The sequence below is a fragment of the Trichosurus vulpecula genome, chromosome 5 (genome assembly GCF_011100635.1).
Source record: "Trichosurus vulpecula isolate mTriVul1 chromosome 5, mTriVul1.pri, whole genome shotgun sequence".
Lineage (NCBI taxonomy): Eukaryota > Metazoa > Chordata > Mammalia > Diprotodontia > Phalangeridae > Trichosurus > Trichosurus vulpecula.
The window spans coordinates 152570972-152595798 of NC_050577.1; the positions used below are offsets into that span (position 1 = coordinate 152570972).

General features: G+C 39.8%; 1 protein-coding gene across 1 annotated transcript in view; it reads right to left on the reverse strand.

Moving 5' to 3' along the window:
- Window positions 1-24827, reverse strand: part of LOC118851095 (membrane-associated guanylate kinase, WW and PDZ domain-containing protein 2-like) — a 389772-nt gene that overhangs the window by 177536 nt on the left and 187409 nt on the right. Inside the window, exons 10-11 of the mRNA XM_036760647.1 lie at window positions 20826-21018; window positions 7462-7710 (exon numbers count right to left, since the gene is read on the reverse strand). Coding sequence (XP_036616542.1) covers window positions 7462-7710; window positions 20826-21018 — 442 coding nt within the window. The remainder of the gene's footprint in view (window positions 1-7461; window positions 7711-20825; window positions 21019-24827) is intronic.

A 24827-nucleotide genomic window follows, 5' to 3' on the forward strand; every position in this document is an offset into this window, starting at 1 on the left:
TTCACTGCACTGGTGAATGGGATTGCATGAGGGCATCATCCATTATCCAGAACTCATGTGAGCATGCCATCACTAAACTGACATACAATACTGATGAACTTCTCCAGGCAACCAAATTTTTCCATGATTTTCTACAAGCTCTCATGACTGACGGTATCAAAGACCTTGGGCAGATTGATGAATGCGGTGTAGAGACCTCTGTTCTGCTCCTGGCATTTCTAGCATAGTTTCTATCATAGAATAGGTGCTTAATAAATAGTTGTCAAGTTGTTTGAATACACAAGTGTTTCAACAGTTTCCATCCTTCTCTGTGATTGTGAGACACAAGATGGAAATTATGGCTTCTTCATTATTTTCACCCTCATTGAATCGTATTTAACCTTGTATTGATATAGCCAAGTTTGTTAATAAGAATAATCTTACTTTTGGCCAAAATATTAATACTCAAATGGAACTTGCTGAAATACAACTGTTGTATGACGGAGTGTATGTATAAGGAGGATGCAATGAATCAATTAACATGCGTTTATTAAATGCCTACTATGTGCCAGGCACTATGCTAGGTATTAGAGATACAAATACAATAAGAGAAATAATCCCTATCCCCAAAGAGCTTACATTTGGATGGGAAATATAGTGACACACACATGATGTATGTAAGTACGTATATAAATAATAAATATAAAGACATTAAGCAAAAAGTAGTTTGGGGGAAAAAGGCAGAGCAGCTGGGGAATCAGGAAAGTCTTCATGTACAGGGAAGGTGGTGCCTAAGCTGGATCTTGAAGGAATCTGTGAGGCACAGGTTAGAGAGGGAGGATTCTAGGCAGGAGGAATGCCCAGTGCAAAAGCCAGGAAATGGAAGATTAGAGTGAGCAACAAGCAAGACGGGCAGTTTTGCTCTACTGCAGATTGTGGGAGGGTAAAAATGTTTATTGAGGTTGGAAAGAAAGGTTGGGACCAGAGTGTGAGGGCGTTTAAATTTTTTTTTAAAAGAAGACTATTTTCTCCTCGAGGCAATAAAGAACCGCTAGAATTGATGAGTAGGGTAGAAATGTCTGCACACTGCTGCTAAATGTTGAGAAGAAGAAGAAGGAGGAGAAGAAGAAGAAGAAGGAGAAGGAGAAGAAGGAGAGGGAGAAGGAGAAGGAGAGGGAGAAGGAGAAGAAGAAGGAGAAGGAGAAGAAGAAGGAGAAGGAGAAGAAGAAGAAGAAGAAGAAGAAGAGGAAGAAGAAGAAGAAGAAGAAGAAGAAGCAGAGGAAGAGGAGGAGGAGGAGGAGGAAGAAAAGGAGAAAGAAAAAGGAAGAAAAGGAGAAAGGACAAGGAGAAGGAGAAAAAGGAGAAGGAGAAGGAGAAGGAGAAAGAGGAGAAGGAGGAGGAGGAGGAAGAGATGATGATGGAGATGATGATACTGAGGGGGTAAATGTACTGCAGGAAACAGAGGTTTCAAGAGTGATAAGACCCTGTATTGCCTCAGGCCAAAGGACAGGTTGTACAGGTAAGATAGTATAAAAGTATTTCCTGGCTAACCACAGCCAAAAAGGAAAAAAAAAATGGAGTCCTCGGTAATCTGTTTGAATACCAAGGAGAGGGACATGGAGCGCATACAAGGTGTCCCAAAATTCTTTAAACTATTAAAGCTTAAAACTGCACTAAGACTTTTGGAGAAGTTCTAAAACTGGCTTAATATTTGGGAGTCTTTCATAACCACAACAATAATAGGGTGAACAACATTAGCAACATTCATTGACAGATGGCACTTTAAAATTTGAACACTGTTTCCTATGCATTGCTTTTTTTGATCCTCACAACAATCTGGTGAGGGAAAAACAACCTATATGATTATCCCCATTTTGAAGATGTGAAAATAGGTTCAGAGATTGAATTCCTTGCCCAGGACAACCAGTGAATGTCAGTGGTAGGATATGAATCCAGGCTATTTGACTACCTGCACTATACCATATTACATGCAGGATCTTGGGTAGATTATGTGAGCTCAGGAGTCCTCAGTTTTCTTAACTGTATGATGAGAAGGAGAAAATCTGATAAGGTCTCTCCCATCTCTAGATCCTAGGATCCTTGTGCTGCTTCAGATGGTGTTGGTGACTTTCATTCTCTCTCTTTTTGTGGCTAAAAGGTAAACCCCCTTTCCTTAGGTGTTTTCATATTCTAATACAGCCCTAGAAAATCATTCAGAAGTTTCTATTAGACTAGACGTATTTCTTAAACACCAGGGGTATTGTTTCCCCCATTAAAATGTGACTGCCTTGCTTTTCTATTTGTACCAGCCCCTTCTCTTCACTACCCCTTCAGGACAGTGTTTGACAAACAGTAAGTATTGACTAAATGCTTTTCCATTCATTTATTCAATCACTTAAGAAGTAGGGTCAAGACTAATACCCAGCTCTTCTGAACTCTCGTGTCCATCCTACTATATCACACTTTCTCTGTCTCTCTCTTTCTGTCTCTCTCCCCTGCCTCACTCTCTCCCCCCCCATATATATGTACACACACACACACACACACACACACACACACACACACACATATATATTTATACACACACACACTGTATCATTGGCTCCTACAGAAACAAGAATAGAGTATTTATCAGTTCCACTGTGGAATCCCTCTTCTGTTGGTAAACAACATGTTTTAACAATGTGTGTGCTGTTTTTGCAAAGGAAAGACCAATGGTCTTAAAGTCAGAAAAATCTGTGTTTGAGTTCTAGCTCTGACACTTGCCATACGGCTATGGGCAAGGCACTTAAACCTTGCTGAGCCTCAGTTACCTCATCCATAAAATGGGGATAGTATTTTAGTCAGTTAATAAACATTTATCAAGTGACTACTATGGGCCACATGCTGTGCCAAGCATCAGGGGTACAAAGAAAGACAAAAGATAACTAGTTCCTGCTTTCATGGACGTTACTATCTAAAGTGGGAGACAACATGTCAACAACTATGTGCAAACAAGCTGTATGTGGGATAAATTGGAGATTATCGACAGAGGGAAGGTACTAGAATTGAGGGAGATCAGGAAAGGCTTTCTCCAGAAGGGCTGTTATCAGGAAGGGACACCCACAGATACCAAGCCTGTGATTTCTCTTGTAAAAGGAGCTCCTGGAAAGTACTTTTTACTAATTCAGGTCAGACTTTTCTTTGCAGTATATAGTCTTAGAGCACGAGGGCACTGCGGCATTAAGTGGTTTGCCCAGGGTCATACAGCCAGTTAGGATGTTGGAGGAAGGACTCAAAAGTTTTCATGGCTCGATGTGTCTTCCTATCCACCACATCATGCTGACTCTGATGTAAGGAAAGCCCTGTGTGAACTTAAAGTGCTATGAGTTATTAGTAGGAATATTAATAAATATCCTAATTTTGATTAAGATGAAAGATCCAGAACCTGACTCCTGAGTTGTTTCAGTTTTTTATTCTTTTGTTCAATTTGCTTTATTTCTGTTCAACTGCCTTCATTACTGTCAATAAAAATTGAAAAGAGAGAATAGTTAGGCCTCTGGAGCCAAAGCACCAGGTTTGGCTGGTAACATGGAGTATGGGGAGGACATTCCTAGAGACAATTAGCTTTCCTTCTCTTGCCCCAGTGGTTTCATGTGGGTAAATAATTCTTACGACTGTTTTTCTGAAAATGCCACTGCAATGCAACTTCTTGGCTGTCCAGGAAGCCTAGTTCTCATCTACTGCCAGCCGCCTTTCATGCCTCATTTCCCTGGGTAGAGTTGATGTGTTCTGTGATGAGGCTTATCAGAGATTAGCTCTCCCTACAGCCATCTGGAAGGGGAATTTTAAATACAGGTTCCCCAGCTCATTCTTCTTCCCTGATATAAATACATAGACATATATATGTATATATACACATACACATATATGCATGTACAAATATACTGGAGTTGTCACACACACACCCATATACCATACATATATATATGTGTATATATATGCATATATATGTATATATATAGTCTATCTATATATACATACACATATAAAAATGTCTATATCTTTATATGCTAGAGAAAGAATGGCTATAATGAAACAAGGCTTTATGTCAATTTCACAACCCTGAGCTTCGTATATGAATTTCTTAACATGGGCAGCTGGGTGGCACAGTGGACAGAGCACCTGGCTTAGAGTCAGGAATACCTGGGTTCAAATCTGGCCTCAGACTCTTACCAGTTAGGTGACCCTGGGGAAGTCACTTAACCTCTGTTTCTCTCAGTTACTTCATCTATAAAATGGCCATCATATTAGCATCTACATGTTTTGAGGATATGATAAAATAATATTTTTAAAAGACTTAGCACAGTGCCTGGCACACAGTAAGTGCCATATGAATATTAGTTATTATTGTTATTTTAGTTATAGAAGAAATTTATGCTTCAGGATAAGGTTAGAGTAGAAGATTTTTGAAGTCTTTTTCAATTCGAGGTTCTAAGGGCATGTCTACCCTCCTCTGTAATGACCTCCCCACTTAGACTTCACATGTTACACACCTCTAATGCACTTAGGATAAAATGCTTATTGTAGTTACCTGCTTTGTTTCTTTTCCTCATTCCAACCCAGAAACTGTAAGCTCCACAAGGAGCTTATTTCTCATCACAATTTTTAATTTCTCCAACATCGAGCACAGTACTCTTCTCATGGTAGATACTCAACAGATTTTTGTTGACTGATTGAATGAATAAATCATTCCAAGTTACACGGAGTCAGATTTTCATTTAACGTAAGGAAGAACTTCACAGCAATTAAAACTGTGCAAACATTCAATAGATTGCTTTAGTAGACGGCGAATCCTCTCTCCTGTTAGGAATGTTGTAGAGAGGACTCTGGTTCCAGGTAAGATCTGTAAGACACGGCTTATAAATATTTTTATGATTTTACTTCAGCACATGGTCAACTCTTGGGAACCATACCGTGAGTGCTAAACCACATTATGGTGGTAGGAAGATGTAAGGTGAGACAGTGCTGTGGCTACTCTGTCTCACTGGAGGTGTTACCTCAGGCTATAGACAGATGGATAGTTGGGAAAGAGACAGGCAACTTGTGCTGGTAAAAAATTCTCCCAAAGGCTGACACATAGGGATGGGACAGCAGCCTTTGTTAGCATCTTGAGTTTAGCTGCCCTGAGAGAGTGGATAATGTTGACTAGTGGCCAATTTAATTGACTCCCAGTGGTGTACAGAGAGCACTACAAAAGATTGAGTGGATGGGCATGAGACGATCTTTTTCCTAACAGGTATGGTGCTCTAGAAGTAATGTTACATTCCTTGGAAAAGCACATATTAAACTTTGCTTGTCATCCTGGAAGAAAATGGGCTTTGCAGGCAAGAAAACAACGTTGAATGTGTAATGTCTCCTGGGCTATGTTAAGAAAAAGGCTGAACCTCCTGAGAAATGATTGAGATTCTGGAGTTGCCAGCTTCTGTATTTTACACTGTTGTGGAATACAAGGACCCTTGATATTTTTGATGAAGGCTCTGTAGAACCAAATAGATACTTTAGCATTCATGAAGCACTTAGCAGTACTCTTCGAAATTAGAGTTCAAAATTATTATTGAAGTTCGGTATTAAACACAACCCCCAAAAGAACATTCATTAGTCATTGGAACTTTTAGGGGCATGTTGCTGATTATAAACTACAAAGTCTAAGTGTTATTGGTATGGTCTTTGCTTTTCTGGGAGAGCAAAGGGCAATGCATATTTCAGAGTCCTTAATCATGAAAAAAATCAAAAAGGGAGGAAGAGGTAGACAAGAAGTATCCTTTTAAACTACAGGAGAGGATGTTTTCCTTCTTGGGGCAGGAGAGGAGTGGGGAGACACAGAAAATGACACTCATTTTAGAAGGGTTTAACCTTGTTCTCTCATGTTCTGGTTAACAATGCTGAAAAGAAACCATCGAGTGCTATTTGGAAGGCTACATGTTGGAGAGGGCAGACCTATTCCTTTCCGTATCTAATGCATGAATGCTTTACTAGTAGAAAGGTTTTTTTATTCTATCAGTTCATAATGAATTAATTCACATGTCCATTATTTCTATTTAGAAATGGATCCAAGTGATAATCCAGGTAAAAGTAGACCATTGGATGCCATATTTAACACTTTTGTGACACTAGCCCACTTTCCATTTTGGATCTAATCCTTTTTCTTCTTTCATTTCATTAATTATTGCCACCTTTCCCTGATGAACATGATGGTAAGAGCCCTTTACTAGCTTTCTTTATACTGTGCTTCCTTGATTTAGATTTGTCTTTGCCCAAATAAACATCTGAAAGGACTGGCTGCTAAAGTTTCCTGTGAATATCTTGACAAGACTAAATTATTGGTAGGGTGTTTATATAATTCATGGAAATCTTTAGTCTTGTGTCCTTTTAATCTTGGTGACTCCATCATACTGACAAAAATCCAGCTTTTAATCTGCATGTAAAGATCAGATTTATTTCTACAGTTTATCATGAAGAAGAAGAGAAATGAAATTGTACTTTCGGATTTATGGACTTCATCCCTTGGCTGTGTATGCTGAGGTTGAATGCTTCCTCTGTGGTTTTCATTCACACATTTGTCATTGGTGCTGCTCAGCAGGGCAATTCTCCTCTCCATTTAGGTCTGGTACTTTTCCAATAATATTAATTTTACAATAATCAAGTTCTCATTTTTGCTCAAGACCTGGATGGCTTTGGTACCATCTGATCTTTACTTCCTCTAAAAATTTATGCATATGATGTTGAGTGCCACAATCACTTAACTAAAACAAAAAGTATATTTGTAAGGATAGAATGGAAGCAGTATTTTTTTTTTCATGGTTAGGCCATGTCAGTTCCATTTGTCTTGTTGCCTGCATCTATATTAGCAATGCTTAAACTTCTCAGTTGATGCACAAAAAGAGGACCATTTCCTCTATCCACCTCTACTTGCCGTCAAGTCCTTTCCAATATTATGAGTCCTTTGTTCAAATATATAATCATTGCTGTGGTTAGCCTAGACACTGTTTTGTAGTTTTCAATGTAGGCTTAACTTACCACTTTATCCACTATTGTTCTCTTTCCCTTCCTTACAATTTGCTTTTTGGACCAGCTATTAGAATTATTTCAGGAATACTCTGCTTGACAGACACATGTCCTCAGGATAGGCCTGAATGGCCTCAGAAAACAGTGTTGCTTAATGGAGACTGACTGAGGAAGTAGAAGATACTTACTGATTATAGCTTAGAACAGTGGTATCACCTATGACTGCTTTACAGGCCCATATACTTTTTCTTTACTTCTCTCTCCCTCCTCTCCTCCTCTCTCCCTCCCCTTCTCCCTCCCTCCCTTCCATTTTTCCTCTTTCCCTCTTGAGCTCTCTTTACATGCGAACCCACATTTCATTCAGTCATTTGTTTAGCAAACACATCATTTCATCTATTTCACTCTTAAGTAAAGTCAAGACAATTGGCTGCTTACTTATGGTGGACCCAGACTCTGGCCTGTTCAAGGAACTGATGATGACGAAGCCAAATCCTTCATTCTCTTTGCGGTGTATGACCACGTCACTGGTTTGTAGGCTGTGTGATGCAAAGCCTTCGGGTGGAGAAGCATTAGTGCTGGGAGCAGCATGGTTGCTGTTGGTGTATGTGGCATAGTCACTTCGTGGTGAGCTGTGGTGTGTGGACACAGAGCCTGGACTCCTCCCATTCTCTGGACAGGGCTCCCCTGGAATACAATCACATTGCAAAGTCCATCATATTACTTGTTAACTGGTTTCTCTAATAGGGCTTTGAAGGGGCTATAGATTTATTTGCTGAATACTCCAGATCTTGCCTCATGTTGCTTTGCATCTTCCCATAATATACATATATACATACACATATTTCTGTATATGCATACATATGCATACGTATTTTAAAAATTATATTACTATCACATACATATATATATATACATATATATATGTGTGTGTACATATATATATAATCTTATGGCAGCAGATGGCGCCCGAGAGTTTTGTTGTTGATCAGTTGTATCCAACTCTTTGTGACCCCATGGACAATACAATGGATAATACAATGATTAGTCATTTCATTCTCCAGTGGATTAAGGCAAACTGAAGTTAAGTGACTTGCCCAGGGTCACACAGCTAGTAAGTGTCTGAGGCCGCATTTGAACTCAGGACTTCCGGACTCCAGACTCAGTGCTCTATCCACTAAACCACCTAGCCGTCTCCCCCCCCCCCCCCAAGTTTAGGGTTTATCTATGTGAGATGATGAATTACCATTAATTCTTCAAAGACAACAAAATTTTATTTGGGAAATAGTCTCATAGTCTCCTATTATCTTAGAAAAGTTAATTCACATTAAATGTGGGTGACGAATTTATTTTAAAAATATTTTATTCATTGTAGACTTAAGTCCAGTGATGACATCAGCTAAGTAGGATATCTTGAATTCTGAATCAGCTATTTATCAAATGCTAGAACATTTGCTCATCAAAGGTATTATCTCAAACCAAGCAGATAAAATAGAGACCAAGTAAATTAACTAAGGAAATAGATGGTGAGCTGGCAACCAAAGGAAGCTGTTTTCTAATGTGTAAGCTGATTCATCATTGAGAAGTTTGCCTGACTATTTCAGTATACAGGTATTGATACTCTGATTAAAAGAAACTAACACTCTGTAATTAGGAATAACTGCATCACTGCCATATCACAACTTGATTAGTATACTCAAAGGGAATTTTTCAAACAGAGGAATAATGAGATGAAAAATAATCACACCAAATTATTCCTTTCGTGGCTCCGTGGATTAGTTCTCCATTTAGAACTCTTGAAAGTGTTCTCATTTGGCAAGTTAAAGACCGTCAGTGAAGCCTTTTACCTTTACAAACTCTAATTCTGCACTAAACCACAAAGTAAAGAAAGGAAGGGTGGAGAATTGTAAGCAAAGATACTTGTTTCACCAATATTCTACCCAGCCATCAGCATCAATAACGGGTATTGACAAACGCAGAAAATAAGTGAGGTGAGAACTATTATAAATTGCTCAGTTTGAAAATGTCTCTAAAACTTAATAGCTCATATTTTAAGAGATAGTAAACTAAAAGTTTCCATCCAGAAGAACTGAAATAACAAAAAAAATGAAATACAAAAGCATTCCTTTGCTAAAAAACAAACACAACCTTCCTACACACACACACACACACACACACAAAATCCCAGAAAACTAGGATTGAAAACTTCTGTCTGCAAAATTTTTGTTCTTTAGCTAAACATGATCCAAAGACAAGCTGTTATTTTCTTAGTGAAGCACACATCCTTTATCAGTCCTTGTACAAGTTAGAAATAAAATGATTAGAGATAGTCAGGAGGAAGAAAAACAAACAATTATTATGCTGGTACATTAAAACTGAAAGTCTCCAAGAGTTATTGGACCAAATCAGCAATTAAATGTCACAGGCAGTGACAAGAGAGATCTCATTTTCTGGCTGTCATATTTGAGGAGGTTGAAAACTGTTCATGTCAGTAAACTGGCAACAGAGAAACAGAAAAATTCTCTCTCTCTCTCTTTCTCTCTCTCTGTCTCTCTCTCTCTCTCTCACACACACACACACACACACACACATACTCACACATAAGAGTAGTTTCATTTATGATTTCTTGACTTTGACTTAAGCCAAATTGCTCTGATCACTCTGGCTTTCACTGACTGGCCAACAGTAGGTCCCAGCCCAAGCCTCACTTGGTCATTGTTTGGGATTTGATGGCTCAGAGTGATCGTAAAAAACAATTGTTTCTGTTTTGGCCAGAAACCCTGAGGGTCTTCCCCTCCTAGATTTTTTTTTTTTGCTTCATTTGGGCATTGCCTCAGAAAAACTGAGACTTGTTAAAGACCTTAACTTAAAAAGGCCAGTCTCCAACTGCATCCATAGTCGTCTGTTAGGGGCCCAGTTAGAGCCCAGCCCTGCCCTCCTCAGACCTCCATGCCCTGGGGTCTGCTGAGATAAACTCAGGGCTCTGAGATATGAGTGGAGCCAGGAGGAGGGGTCTCGCCTTTGTTGCCTCCCTAGCAATTCCAGGTCTTTGCCCGGACTTGCTTGAGCACATGGAACTTCCAGCTCTCTGTCTGGGCTTGCCAGAGCACATGGAACTTCCAGTTCTCCTTCGGGTTAGTTCGGGAAGAGAAGGGGAGGAGAGTAGGCGGAACCAGGGAGGCCCTAATGCCTACGTAAACAAAGATATAAAAATGCTGCTTGCTGAAACAATAAACTGAGTCACTCACCACCTTTGGCTCCCGCCCCATACATTGTCCGCAAGATCAGGCCCTTTGCTAGGCAAAGGCCTGGGTCTTGGGGGGGATAACAGACTCCCCTGAGTTGGATTTTTGAGGAGAAGGACTCACAACAGTCATCCTCATCTATATTTTGCCACTGGACCCAGATGGCTCTGGAGGAGACAGTGAGGCTGGTGACTTTGCACAGCCCTGCCTCACTCAAATCCAATTCACTTGCAAGTCAAGACATCACCTTCCTGATGTCATTGGTCCTCTACAGGAACGAAGGACAAACTACAACAGCAAAACCAGTGGGGAGTGGTTGAGCTTTAAGGTTATATGAAGGGAAGGAGAAGAATTGATTAAACCCACCTGAGATGGTCACTAGGTGATTCCCTATTGGAAGGCTGTAAATCAGGAGAGTTTCCTTTGCTATTGGAATGTTCTTTCAACCTCTAAAACAAAGTTTTTCTCTCTTCACCAGGATGAATGTTTGAGAATATGGGACTAAAAACCATCCTTGGAATTTTTTTTTAAACATGTCAGTCTCAGGGCCCAAATGAGGAAAACTTGAGGGATAGAAAATACACATTATAGAGTCTCAGGGTTAGTAAGGACTTCGGTGACTCATCTAGAGAATCCATCTGTCTCCCAGTGAGACTAAACCCAAATTGCCCCCACACAAATGAGATTCTATCTGTTCAATAGGCTTCCCCTGTTGTGAAATGAACTGTTATTTAGAATAATTAATGCAGTAAAAAGGTTATAATGCAATTTAAAATACAAAGTGCTATGTAAATTCATTTTATTTACCCAATGATTTTTCCGGATCACTGACTCATTATTCATGTCCTCCTGCAGATTTCTGTATGGAATTCCAATATTAATCTGGATCAACTTAACACAAATGGTCACTATTTAAAATCATTTTTTTTTTACTGCTACTTAGAATGGAATGCAGCCAGATGGGAAGTCATCATCGTGGTGCTGGGGGAAATGGATGTCTCTCAGCAAGGTGGCTGGCATTTAGGAAGATGACATTCAGTAATTATAGGACACTAGTAAGTCACCAAGAAGCTCATCCTTACCCAAAGGATCAAATTGATTTTTATGTGTGATATTCTGATTGCATTAGAGGTACCCAGTGGATAGAGCATGATGTTTGGAGTCAAGAAGACCTGTATTCAAAGGAAGAATAGGGTTCAAATCCCACTGTTGGTGCCTATTAAATATAGTACTTTGGATTAGTTACTACTGATGGGTTGCTTAGGTACCTGTGCTTGGACCCCAGTTCCAAAATCACATCTCTCTCTAGCTTCAAAACACTGTCCCTAGCAGTTTCTCTCTAGCAAAGCAGGACAGCATGCCGTAGCAAAACACTTATCTCTCCTCCTGACGCAGTAGCCAGCTGCACCTATAGAATTCATTAGTTTGACCAGTTGTATACATGCTGAGCTAGCTGTGTACTGAGTCATAGAGATATTTACTACTCACTGACTTATCATATGCATGCTAGATTTAGACATATTGTATAATCTCTTACATTCATCTTGTCTAACAAGACATTTGATGAGAGCCACCAGGATATTTCCAGTCAGCCCTGACCATTAGTTGACTTAGTGACATTTCACAGTCAAAACCACACCTCCAAGTCACCCCACCTTGGGCTATTTCCTGGTGAACTCTGGGTAAGATACCTGTGCAGTAGATACAAAAAGTCCATGTTCCTTTAAGAACTAAGCACTCCTTAACCACTCCCTAATCGTACCCCAAAACAACTAATTAGCATATTTGGCACATGTTTTACCCCCAAATATTCTATATAAACTTTGCCTGCACCCCTGTAAGGTTGCAGGTTCCCTAAGAATGCTTGCCCGCTGAAAAGCATAATAAATCTTTGCCACCTTGACTTAAAGAATGCTTGAGTCCCCTAATTCATTCCAGACATCCCTGGCCCTCTCCAGTACTCGGGTCCTTGAGGGGTACTCCGCCTCAACTACCCTGTCTGAGAATTCCTATCTTGGGGTTCCTGGACTTCATCCCCAAACCCTCAACACAACCTCTCTGTATCTCAGACAGTTCCTTGGATTTATCTACTAAGCCATATATAACTGTTTATGAAATCACAGCTCAGTCTACCTATTCTATCCAGAAGTAAAAAAAAAATGCAAATATTTATAATTGACATTGGCAAAATAGAGCAGTCTAACTAATGCTTCAGGTTGGCACCAGGCTATGAGGCAAAGGGCTAAGTATGCAAACACATTTGGAATTAGGACTGGTAAAACAGAGTAGTCTTACAATACATAGGATTTAGTGCCAAGCTATAAAGAAGGAGGCAGCTAGGGGGCTCAGTGGATAGAGTGCTGAGTCTAGAGTCAGAAAGACTCATCTACCTGAGTTCAAATCTGGCTTCAGATACTTCTTAGCTGTGTGACCCTGGGCAGGTCACTTAACCGTGTTTGCCTCAGTTTCCTCATCTGTAAAATGAACTGGAGAAGAAGTGGCAAATCACTCCAATATCTTTGCCAAGAAAATCCTGAAAGTAGATGATTGCCTATCTAATTTTTACCTTAAGTTTGAAGGGGAATCACCTGCTAATTGAAAGGTAGATGTGATGATCATATTTGATGATATTGTTAAAAGGAAAAATTCTGTGTTTGGGCCTTTGCCCTGATTAAAGAGGCAAAATCCAGGCAGAGAAAGTTAAAAATGAGTTTATTAACACACCAAGGCAGCAGGAGTTGGTGAGCTGGCCTGCTGTTGGGCCAACCATTATTCAAACAGAGCAGGACTTTTTATTGTTGCTGTTTTTGTTCAGTTGTTTTTCAGTCATTTTTGACTCTTTGTGACCTCATTTGGGGTTTTATTGGCAAGGAAACTAGAGCAGTTTGCCATTTCCTTCTCCAGATTATTTTACAGATGAAGAACTGAGGCATACAGGATTAAGTGATTTGCCCAGGGTCACACAGCTAGTAAGTGTCTGAGGTTGGATTTGAACTCACAAAGCTGAGTCTTCCTGACTCTAGGTTCAGGGCCTTTTTTCATAGATAGGACTAAAGCACTCCCATATAAGGGAAAGACAATCCTGATTCATTCACATTTCAATGAGGTCATGGAGTTAATGCCACCTTAAGGAGCCTCTAAGTTTTTTGATCTGTACACTTTTCAAATGAGAAGACTTGGTAAGTGATCGTACTGAGCAGGCCAACTGCCAGGTACCCATTACGAGGAGATGGCATTTTGGCTAAAGAGATTAGATTGGTGAGTTTGGCTAGCTGATTGCCCTCTCCTACTGGACCCTACTCTGCAGGCCGGCTGCACCTACCCAAAATAAAGAAAGGTTAAAACAGGGGGTCACTCCAGAATGATTGCATTAATAACTGATTTTACACAATAACCCTGGCATAATCCACCTCAAGAGCTGGAGAAATGAAATCTTATAAATTGTAAAGTGCTACCTGAAAGTGAACTATTATTACATTGCTTAAAGGACAGAGGTATCCTACAAATCAACATTCATTCTGCCATGTAGGAGACTTCTTAGATGCACCTTACGCATAGATGTGTTCAAAAGGATGGGAGATTGGGTTGAAGCTACAAAAGATATAAAACATTCACATTTTCAGTGAAAGAGAATGTTGTGATATATTCACTCAGCCCATTGTTAGGGGAGAGTCCCTGAGGGTTAGAGCTGGTAGCATGGAAGTCATATTCATTGTGAAAGACCTGTGTCTGTAATCGGGACACAAAACTAGAGTCAATTGCGTGTTTGTTTCTTCTACTCCCCACTCACCACATATTCCATTTGTGATGACCTCATTTTGCAATGAGGACTTAAAATATTTTTGTCCCTAGGCTACAGAGCGTAATCTTAACCCTAAAAACCCTCATGTCTACTTCTCTTCCTCACCTAGTCCCTATATTTAAATAACTTGTCTGTGCTTTTTAAAAAATTTTTCTCCCACAATTGACTTGGTGAAATGGTTATTGTTATGTTATAAATCCAGAGCCCTTTCTGTAATAAAATCTGAAGTCAGTCATCCCTGTCTTCAATTAAGAGTAGTGTATTTATTAAATGCCTGCTATTCGAGGCATTCAGCAAAGCCCTGAGGAGAGAAAGCTAATAAGAATGAAACTGTCATTGCCCTCCAGGAACTTAAGAGAGTGCAAACAAAGTGCTGGGAGAGATTTTAGGAATTGTGAGTGGTGGAGAAGGTTGGGATTTGGGGAATCAAGCGAATTATGTGAAAGACAAAGCACTTGAGTGGAGCTGTGAGTTAGGAAGGGGATTTAAAGGGAGAGATGTGTGAGTTTTTTGGGGAGTGGTGTGTGGAAGGGAACATAGAAGGCATTTAGGGCATTGGAATGAGCTGAGGTTGGAAAGAGTGAGAGTCTTTGGAATACCAATGAATAATAGAATATGGTATATAAACTGTGAGAATAAGCCTAGAAAGAAAGATTTTAGTTAGAGAGCATTGAATATTAGACTGAAGAGATTTTTGTTTCTCAATAGGGGGACATCTGAAGTTTTTGCAAGGCAGTGAAATGTATTCAGAGTTGAATATTAGGAAGATTCATCTGAAGATAATGGGAAGCAGAGTGGAAAGGGGCCATACTAGGTCTAATCAAGAGGTACTAAGGGCTAGGATTGGAGGGTTACAGTATGAATGGAAAGGAGAGTAAAGATATGAAAGATAAAGAATTGTTGGGCAGTGCGGGAGTTTGAAGAGACAGGATCTGGCATCTGATCAGATATGAGAAATAAAGAAAAGGAGGAAATAGAAGAGAGGACTGAAGGTTTGTGCTGGAATGACTGGGAGAGTTGTGGTGCCATGAACAGGAATCAAGAATCTAGGACAGGTAGATTTTTTTTTATGGGGAGCGGAGATGGTGAGTTGGGTTTTAGACATAGTGAGTTTGAGGTACAGGCAAGCATGGCTGTAGGTCTAAAGCTCTGAGAAGAGTATTTGAATGTATTACAGACTATATTTTTGGCTTACTTAACACAGCTTCTCTGAACGGATCCATGGGATCTGGAGGTGTTCTTGGTGTCATCAGAAACTACAACTCATTGGGAGCAGGCCAATGATTGAATGCGTCAAGCAGTCCAGTTATTGCTGCATGTGCACTAAGAGACACAGACAAGTCAAGAGGCTGACAGAAAGATAGAGAATTTATCTCATATGCTCTGCTATCCAACCCTGATAGCCAGTGTGGACATGGAATCATAAAGGAGCAGGGTTTGAAACCTGTCTTCAATAATTCTTAGCTGTGTGACCCTGGGCAAGTCACATCAACCTTTCCAAGAGTCAATTTTCCCATCTGAAAAATGGGGATGATATGGATAGCTAGGATTATGTAGTACTTTAGAGTTTTCAAAGCATACTGCATATGTTATCTCACTGATCCTTGAAACAGCTCTTCAAGGAATTAGTTATATTATCCCCATTTTACTGATAAGGAAACTGAAGATGAGTGAATTTAAGTGACTTGGTCAGGGTCACACAACTAGTGTCTGAGGCAGGATTTGGACTGAAGGCTTCCTAAGTCCAACTCCAGCAATCTATCCACCATAGGACCTAGCTGCCATTGGGGCTTGGTGTAGTGGGTTGGAGAGCTGATTTCCATGACTCTGGAGGACAGAGTGAGGCTGATGACTTTGCATAGCCCCACCTCACCTAAAAGATTCACTTGCAAGTCAAGACATCACCCTGCTGAGGTCATTAGTCCTCTTTGAGAAGGAAGGAAGGAGGAACAGCAACAATCTGAATTGACCATGGAGTCAGAATGACCTGGGTTAAAGTCTGACCTCTGACCTACTGATCATATAACTCCAGACAAGCCACTTCTCAGGGTACTCAGACAACTCTCTAAGACTGGTTCTTAACTTGGGATCCATAAATTACAGAGGGTTCATGAACCTGGAGGGAAAAAATATTACATCTTTATTTCAATATCAATGGTTTTCTTTGCATTCCTATGTATTTTATTTTATGCGTTCGAAAATCTAATTCTGAAAAGGGGTCCATAGGCTTCATAAGATCCATGACACATAAAGGTAAAGAACCCCTGCTCTAAGATTGTAAATTGCAGAGAAGGTGATGCTTGGCATTGGCAGAGGGAGTTTTTTTTTTTTTTTTCAGGAATTGCTAATATTACAAGTTAAAAAAAAAACCAATAAAACAAAATTACCCATCTTACAAGGTTATTGGGAGGCTCAAATATGATAACTTATGTAAAATAGAATAAAAATCTTGGTTAATATTATGTTGGGAGTTATTGGGCTTTTCTTTGTGTTTCTGAAGAAACAGATGATTGCCTTTCTTCGTATTGTAACCCTCCAATCCTAGCCCTTAGTACCTCTTGACTAGACCTGGTATGGTCCCTTTCCACTCTGCTTCCCACTATCTTCAGATGAATCTTCCTAGTATTCAACTCTGAATACATTTCACTGCCTTGCAAAAACTTCAGATGTCCCCCTATTGAGAAACAAAAATCTCTTCAGTCTAATATTCAATGCTCTCTACGGCCTGACTAAAATCTTTCCAGCCTTATTCTCACTGTTTCTTCTTAACCTTTGACTATTTTGTGGCTATGAGTTCTTGTTCCTGGGGTCTGCCTATCTTTTTTTCCTTGCATTTGCCATTCCCCTGGTCTCCCTGGGTTAGGCCTATCGTCGGAGGATGTGCTGCCCTGGGTCCCTACTAGCTGCCACCTCTTCTCTGATGCAGAATACATGATATTTTATTTCATGGAAGGGAATGACATTACCACAGGTATAATGACAGTGATGGTGAGGATCAAGATCCTGGCCTTGGGGAATTCCTACATTTTACTGGACAGGAAGAGGAAAATAGTAGTAATAGTAGTAGTAAGAAAAATTAGTTTAATAATAATAAAAACCATACTCATAGCTATCATTTATATGATTATTTTAATCATTATTATGCTAGTTTTTGTTACCCAGTATTTTCTTTCTTGGTTATTGCTAGCATTTATATGAGGCAGCTAGGTGGCACAATCGATAGAGTGCTGGCCTTGGAGTCAGGAAGACCTGAGTTTAAATCTGACCTCATATACTTACTAGCTGTGTGACCCTGGGCAAGTCACTTAACCCTGCTTGCCTCAGTTTCCTCATCTGTAAAATGAGCTGGAGAAGGAGTTGGCAAACCCTCTCCAGTGTCTTTGCCAAGAAAACCCCAAATGGGGTCACAAAGAGTTGGACATGACTGAAATGACCCAACAACAAACAATAAGGTGAGTATAAGCCAGATTGCAAGGAGATAGGTAATTTGTAGAGGTTGAGGCAAGAACACTGGACTTAGAGTCAGAAATCCTGCCTCGGACATTTGCTGGCTCTGTGACACTAAGCCTCAGTTTCCTAATCTGTAAAATTGGGATAACAATAGCACCTACCTCTTTGGGTTGTTGTGAGAATCAAATAACATATGTAAAGTGCTTCGTAAACCTTAAAACTCTATAAAAAGCTAGTTATTCCTATTAAAAATGAAACATTATGAATGAAAATGTTAAACTCCTTGCATCCTTTTTCCTAGCGACACGTTTTATTTTAATATTATTACATTTTCATTTCCAATTTCCAGTTCCATAGCAACACTCCTCCTCTCAATTGTCTTTTGTCTTTTTTATAAGCTAATGTGGCTCAGCTTTTCTCCAGTGCCTGACCCCAGTGAACACATGTTGGACTTGTACCTCCCAGTCATTGTATTTGCTTGGCAAGAAATCATCCATTCAGCACAAAAAAAAAACAATAAAACTCCCCAAAACGTAATCTTAATCTGTGTCCCTTTCTAAGTGGGATAGTTAGAAGCACTCAAGGCTGCTGACTCTCCCCAGATGAAACAATATCAGGGAAGGAAAAGCTTGTCTCTTCGCCATGGCTTTCTATCACTCATTCTGCAGACATTTACCGTTACCAAAGTGTCCTCGGCCAGGCTCAATCATCCCCCACTAATGCTACATTCAAAGATGCAGGAATAGAAGGTGGAAAAAGCTCCTGGTACAAATGAGCAGTTGTCACAGAACATTTTCAAATATGAATTACACTTGAAAGCCTAACTGGAAAGCCAGCAAAAAAATTGTAGCAGAGAGCACCTCGGCAGAAGTCACATATTTCACAAATTGTGCAAATGTATCTTTACAGCATTTGGCATAAAACCTCACAGCTTGGGCTGATGAGTACAAAATTTAATTTGCAATAATCAGCCAGAGGCAAGGGGAACGTGAAATTATGTTGCTGCATTAGTTTTGCATTTTTGCAATATATTTCCATGTAAATCAGGTATCATTTTAATTCAGGTTTAGATTCCCAAACACCCAGCACATGCAACCTTCCCTCCTACCCCCAAATGACTGTTATTAAAGATCATTTCTCAGGAAGAGAGAGAGTTAAATGGTAGCCAGGCCAACACTGCCTTCCTCCTGGCATCACTCCCAAGGATAAGGCATAATTCAAGGTGTTTTACTTTGGTGGGTCAAGTGGTGTGCCAGGAATTTCAGAAGACTAATGGCATCTCTTAGCAAAACCTCTACACCATACAAGATATATCGCTCTCTTCTGGGGAGGGCTGACAACTCTTCTGCCCAGCCTTCTTAAGTGATTGCTCTAGCTTCAAGTCGAGTTTCCAGAAAGGAAAGAAAGGGCTTTTTATCTGATAGTTAAATTTCATCTTTTCCAGTCACAAATAGATGGTAAGTACTTCTCTAATTAAAAGTCATCACGCATGTAAGCTTGTGAATCCCTGAATCAGAAGTAGGCTCATGAGAAGAAAAAGGCGCTATCATAACTGTAGATGTTCTGAGGAGGCAGCCTGGTAGAACAGAAATATGGCTAGTTTAGGACTTAGGAGACCTTTTGGCTCTGTCACCAACTCTCTGTAATAACTTGGGCATGTGGCTTCACTTTCCTGGGCTTCAGTTTTCTCAGCAATAAAATGAAATGTTCGGGCCAAATGATCTCTAAGGCCCTTTCTAGCTCTAGTATTTAATGATTTTATAGCAGTGAAAGACAGTATAGAATAGGATATAGAGAGCTGGCCCTTGATCCCGAATAATCTGGGTTCAAATCCTGCCTCTGACATGGGAAACGACATGGCATGAGAGAAAATTTGTTAGATCTGAAACCAGAGGACCTGTTTTCAAATTCTGGCCCTGCCCTTAATTATTGCTTATGTGATGTTGGGCAAGTCATAGCATTCTGGGGGAGGGGGTAGATTTAGAGTTGAAGTGATCTCAGAAGCCATATAATCCAACCCCATTTGTTTTACTAATTGGGAAACTGAGACCCAGGGAGATTTAGGAATCTGTTCAAAGTCCCATCAGAGGTGGAATCTGGACCCTGGTTTTTCTGACTCCAGAGACAACATTCTTTCCCCTGTACACACTGTTAGCTTCTTATAAACAAACTGGAGTCAGGTTGTTTTATCTTATGCCTTATCAGATAGATGGATGATCAACTGGGAATCATTGTCTATAAGCAAATCTTAGCCATGGTGCTCCATATGGCACCTGAGGGCACAACACCAAGCTCATGGAATAATAGAGGACCACCAATTTAGAAGTGGAAGGGACGTAGAGCTGGGTCCAATCTTCTCATTTTGTAGACAAGGAAACTGAGGCCCCGAAATGTCTAGTGGTTTGCCCAAGGTCACACAAGTAATAAGTAGCAGAAGCAGGTTTCAAACCCAGGTCCTCTGCCTACCAGTCTAGCACTTTTCCTATTATACCACAATATAATCACCCATCCTAATAACATCTACGCTACCAAATCATTAGAACATTGTTATTTTTAAAAAATCAAGCATAAAGGTATAGATGTTCTCCTATTTTATGTACATAATAGTTGTGTCCCTGAAAGATTTCTGTGTTATTATTTCCTTTTCTAAGTGCAATTATATTATAAATACAGCTGCTGGAGGCTTAAAGAGAATCTGTGATGAATCCTTTTGTACAGTAAAGAATCCCAATGTAAAGGGAATAATTATTTCTGATTTATCTGCTCCGTAAGTGTGATTTTTTGGGGGGAGGATAAATTGTATTTTCTCAAAGTTAGACACAGCTGTCCTTTCCTACATTTGAGTACCACATTCACTGCTACTTTTTATCTGACCTCACAATGAAAGTCAATTTTCCCCCTTGGTTGGCTTATTATACTGTCACAATGCCACAGAACTCAGCTGGTATACATAGCGAAGGCCATTTTTTTCCAAAGATGTGTTTTCAACTACTATAGTTTCCTCCTTATAACCATCATTCACCGAATAACATGCATTCTTTGAATTAGCATCAGCCTTTGCTGGAAAACTTTAATGGTTATAAGCAAGAGGTGGGGCTTTTTGGTAGTTGAGGTATAAATGGGAGCAATTAAAAACTAAAACAAACCAAAACTCTGCAATATATTTAAGCAGTAAGATTCTTCCTAAAATGAAAACAATCAACTAGTTTAATAATTTGTTCCGATTCCTAATGATTTTTTTTTCCCAGGAAGGTTTCTTCCCTTCTTATAATTCTATTCTCCCAACCCAGTTTTTGGCAACGTACCTACAGACATCACCTTTCTTCTTATAGTTAGGTTCACCTGCCCATTTCTGGCTGCATTATGCATGAGGTCAATAACATATCGGTGTGTCTTTCCCGCCACAGGAATGCCATCCACGTAGACCAGCTCATCGCCAGGGTGCAAGCGCCCATCTCTGTCTGCTGAGCCCATGGCAATGACTGCTCCAATCAAGATCTAGAGCATTAATGAGAAAGGAAAAAATGCTTTAATAAACACTTCCTCCTATATGCCATCTTCTTTCCATATACTCCCCCATCATGGAGGACAACTGGAGATGGAGATACAGGACAAGGTTCTATCCCTAGTGTGCAAATCCTTCCATCCCTTAGAACAGAGGACAGCTAACTATGGCACCCCTTCAGTCCCAATCCCTCTCCCCTTCCTCCATCACCCCCTGTTTGTATCCTTCAGGCCTATAAGCCAAGAATTATTTTTACATTTAAAACTGATCCTTGCCTTAGAGAATATAAACTCTGACTTTGTGAAAAATCCTTAGTGGTTGTGAGCTTAGAATATTAATACAAATTCTCATTTTACATCCTACAAATAAAGTTGGTTAAAACAAGATTTGATGTTAAAAACAACAAAAGTAGTTTCTTGTTTGGATGGATCTGACTGGGCCAAGAAGGGAGGATTACTTGGGCTGCCACAGAGGAAAGGAGTAGGTTTGGGGCACGTGTTTGAGGAAGATTAAGGAAGGCAGAATGATATGTTTGATGGCTTTCTCTAAGAGTCTACCAGTTCCTAAAGCTCTTAAACAAAACCTGCTCTAGTCTTTTCTCTTAACCCAACATGGCCTAGTCAAAACAATGTAGTCTCATGGTTCTTTCCTCTATGGAATAATCTCTCAACTTTGTTAGCCCCTGAAATGGGTTTTTTATCTAAAAATGCTCAGCACATGGGAGAAATGTCTTCTTGTGTGGAAAAGCTCTTTCCCAGAATCCTGTGGTAATTTTCAAGGAGGGTAAAATTCAGGTTTTTAGCTTTCACTGGAGTTCAGTTTCACTTCAGCACCTTGTCTGCATGAAGAGGAAAGTTGCAGGTGTCCATATTTCAGTCTTGCTGGTAATAACCCATTTGGCCTGTGAACGATTTTGCCAGTCCCCAGATTTTTGTCCGTTCCCATTTCAATTTCCCATGTTTATTTGTGTTTGTGTGTCATCCCACTACTGAGCTGTTAAGCAAACGTCACAAATGCAAGGGCTGTCTTAGCTAAACTGTTTATCTCAGCACCTAGCACACTGCAATGAATACATTAGATACTTAATACACGTTTGTTGAGTGAATAAATCATGATGTAATTATTTTGTGGCGTGATTATTAATAACTTGAAGAAATTTCAGAGCTGCCAATTCTCTGGATTGTGTTTTAATCTTCATGATGATTATTACTTGCCTACAACCTGGTTTATTTATTGGAATCAGCCAACAGGCATTTGTTAAGCACCTACTAAGTGTCAGGCATGTGCTAAGCTTTCAGGTTCTGCATCTGTCTCCCAAGCTAAATTCCAAGTCAATCATGACCTAAAACCTTCAGACAATGTATTTAGATTGAGAATTTACAATTAGGTCTATGTCTTTTAACTGGCAGGTGAAAGATTATGTAATTGTCAACAGCAATAGCTGAGGTGGGAAAGGGTCTATGTTTTTAGTCAAACCGTTCAAGGCAGAATGTCTACATAGCAACATGGCAATATAATTTGAATGACTAACGCACTTGCTGACTGTTATGTAGACAGGCCATTCTGAATGAGATGAGTGAAAGTTACAGTCAGTCCAATCCTCAAAACCTTAGGCAAGCTAGTAGCTTTCTTCATTCCTAAGCACAGACATTTCCCATACTGAATCTGATTTCTTTCCTCTAGTTTCTGAAACACACACACACACACACACACACACACACACACGCATATGCATACACACACATACACAAATAAACTAACAAAATCTTCTATGGGCAAGAAGTGACATATAATGTTTTCATGAAGTGACTCATTGCTATTTTTATAGGAAGTCACAATTCTTCTGTTTTAGACTGGCTTTAGAGAAAGCTTCTTTACCTGCAAAATAGCCCCCAAATTTGCCACAGTTCAGCATCCTCCTGATTTTTTTTTTACATTCTTCATTTTTTCCCTTTCTAGTCATGCTGGGCTGAATTTATGAGTTTCTTTTTAAAGACTTCCAATTTATTCTTCTAAAGGCTCAACCCACTATGGAGTGTTTCAAAGAGTTGGAAAAGTGCTTTGTACAAGACCCAGTCAAAATGAAGGTTAACTTAACTCCACTGCACAACAACAACAAAAAGAAGCATTTAGGTAGCCCCATGCGATGAAGGCTGTGACCTTTTGATTGCCTGTGCACATTGGTGGGGGAGTTTATCATTAGCTACCTGGAGACAGGAATGTTTGTGGATTTACTGCTGCTGGGCTTATAGTTACGGTGGGGCTTCCTTCCTGGCTGGTAAATTAGCCATTTTAATGGAATGTTCTCCACGAACAAATCATTCTGACGCCAACTGAAAGAACCCAACCAACAAACAGAGAATACACACAGAGAAAGCCATGACTGTAAGGGGAGAGGGGGGCAGTCTTTCCAAAAAGTGTGCAATGAAAGGTCCTGTTGGGAAACCACTACTCCCTTGGCCCCCAAAGAAAACAAGATGTAAGCACCATCAAGGGAGGAAAAGTAGGCTATGCCCCATGCTCCAGCTTGGACATACTGCAAAATAGAAGATCACAGCAATAGACCATTGTTTTTCCTGCCCTGTTTGCAAGAGTTTAAAGATGATTCTCCTCCCTCCTAATTTCACCAAGGACTTGAATTTCCCACAGTAAGGGCTTGCCAGCCAATCTAATAACTATCAAGTGAAAATGCTCATTTATAACCTAATTATATTTGAAACACCAATTCAGGATGGATGCAAAGTGATTTAAATAGTAAATGAATATTTTAAATAAAGCGATATAATACTAGATTTAGAGTTGAAAGAGATCTTAGAGGCTATCTAGTCCAACCCCGCCATTTTAAAGATGAAACTAATGCCCAGGGAGATTAATTGACTTCCCCAGGGTCAAACATGGAATAAAAAAGAGGCAGGATTTGGCAGCTCTTCCAACTCTCACTCCAGTGTTCTGGAGTGCCTGAAGGTAGGCAGAACAACACGTCTGATGGCTTTCTCTAAGAGTCTACCAATTCCTAAAGCTCTCAAACAAAACCTGCTCTAGTCTTTTCTCTTAACCCAATATGGCCTAGTCAAAACAATGTAGTCTCACAGTTCTTTCCACCATTATGTCATGCCTGCCTCCTCAATGACTGTCTTTGATTTCAAACACACATTAAAAATAATTTTAAGAGATATTTTTCTTCTCCACAAAAACGGAAAATTTTTTGTTGAAGGGAGGTGAAGAAAAAGCAGAGTGCCTCTCTCTCTCTCTCTCTCTCTCTCTCTCTGTGTGTATATATATATATACAGAGAGGATCACACACATATGGTTAATAAATGCCTTTGATGGATAAAAATAACAGTCTTTTATGTAGAACTTTAAGTTTAAATGAATGTAATACATAATGTACAAGGGCCAGAGGCAGTGTGACAGAAGTGATAGAGGGCCAGCCTTGGGGTGGGGAAGACCTAGGTTCAAGACTTGCTTCTCACGCGTACTAGCTGTATGATCTTGGGTAAGTCACTTAACCCTTCTCAGCCTCAGGCTCTCCTTCTGTAAAATGAGGATAGCAAGAGTGTCTACCTGATGATAATTGTGGGAATAAAAAAGAGATAAAGTAAAGGATTCTGTAAATCATAAAGTGCTGTGTAAATGCTAGTTATACTCCTCCCTATCATTATCATTATGATTATTATTAGAGGTAGTAATATTATCACCACCATCAATTCCACTTCAATAACACTGATTGTTGTACTTGGAAGTGACAACTTTACCACATGTCATCTCTTCCATTTTAAAAATCCTTCATAGACTTGCTCTT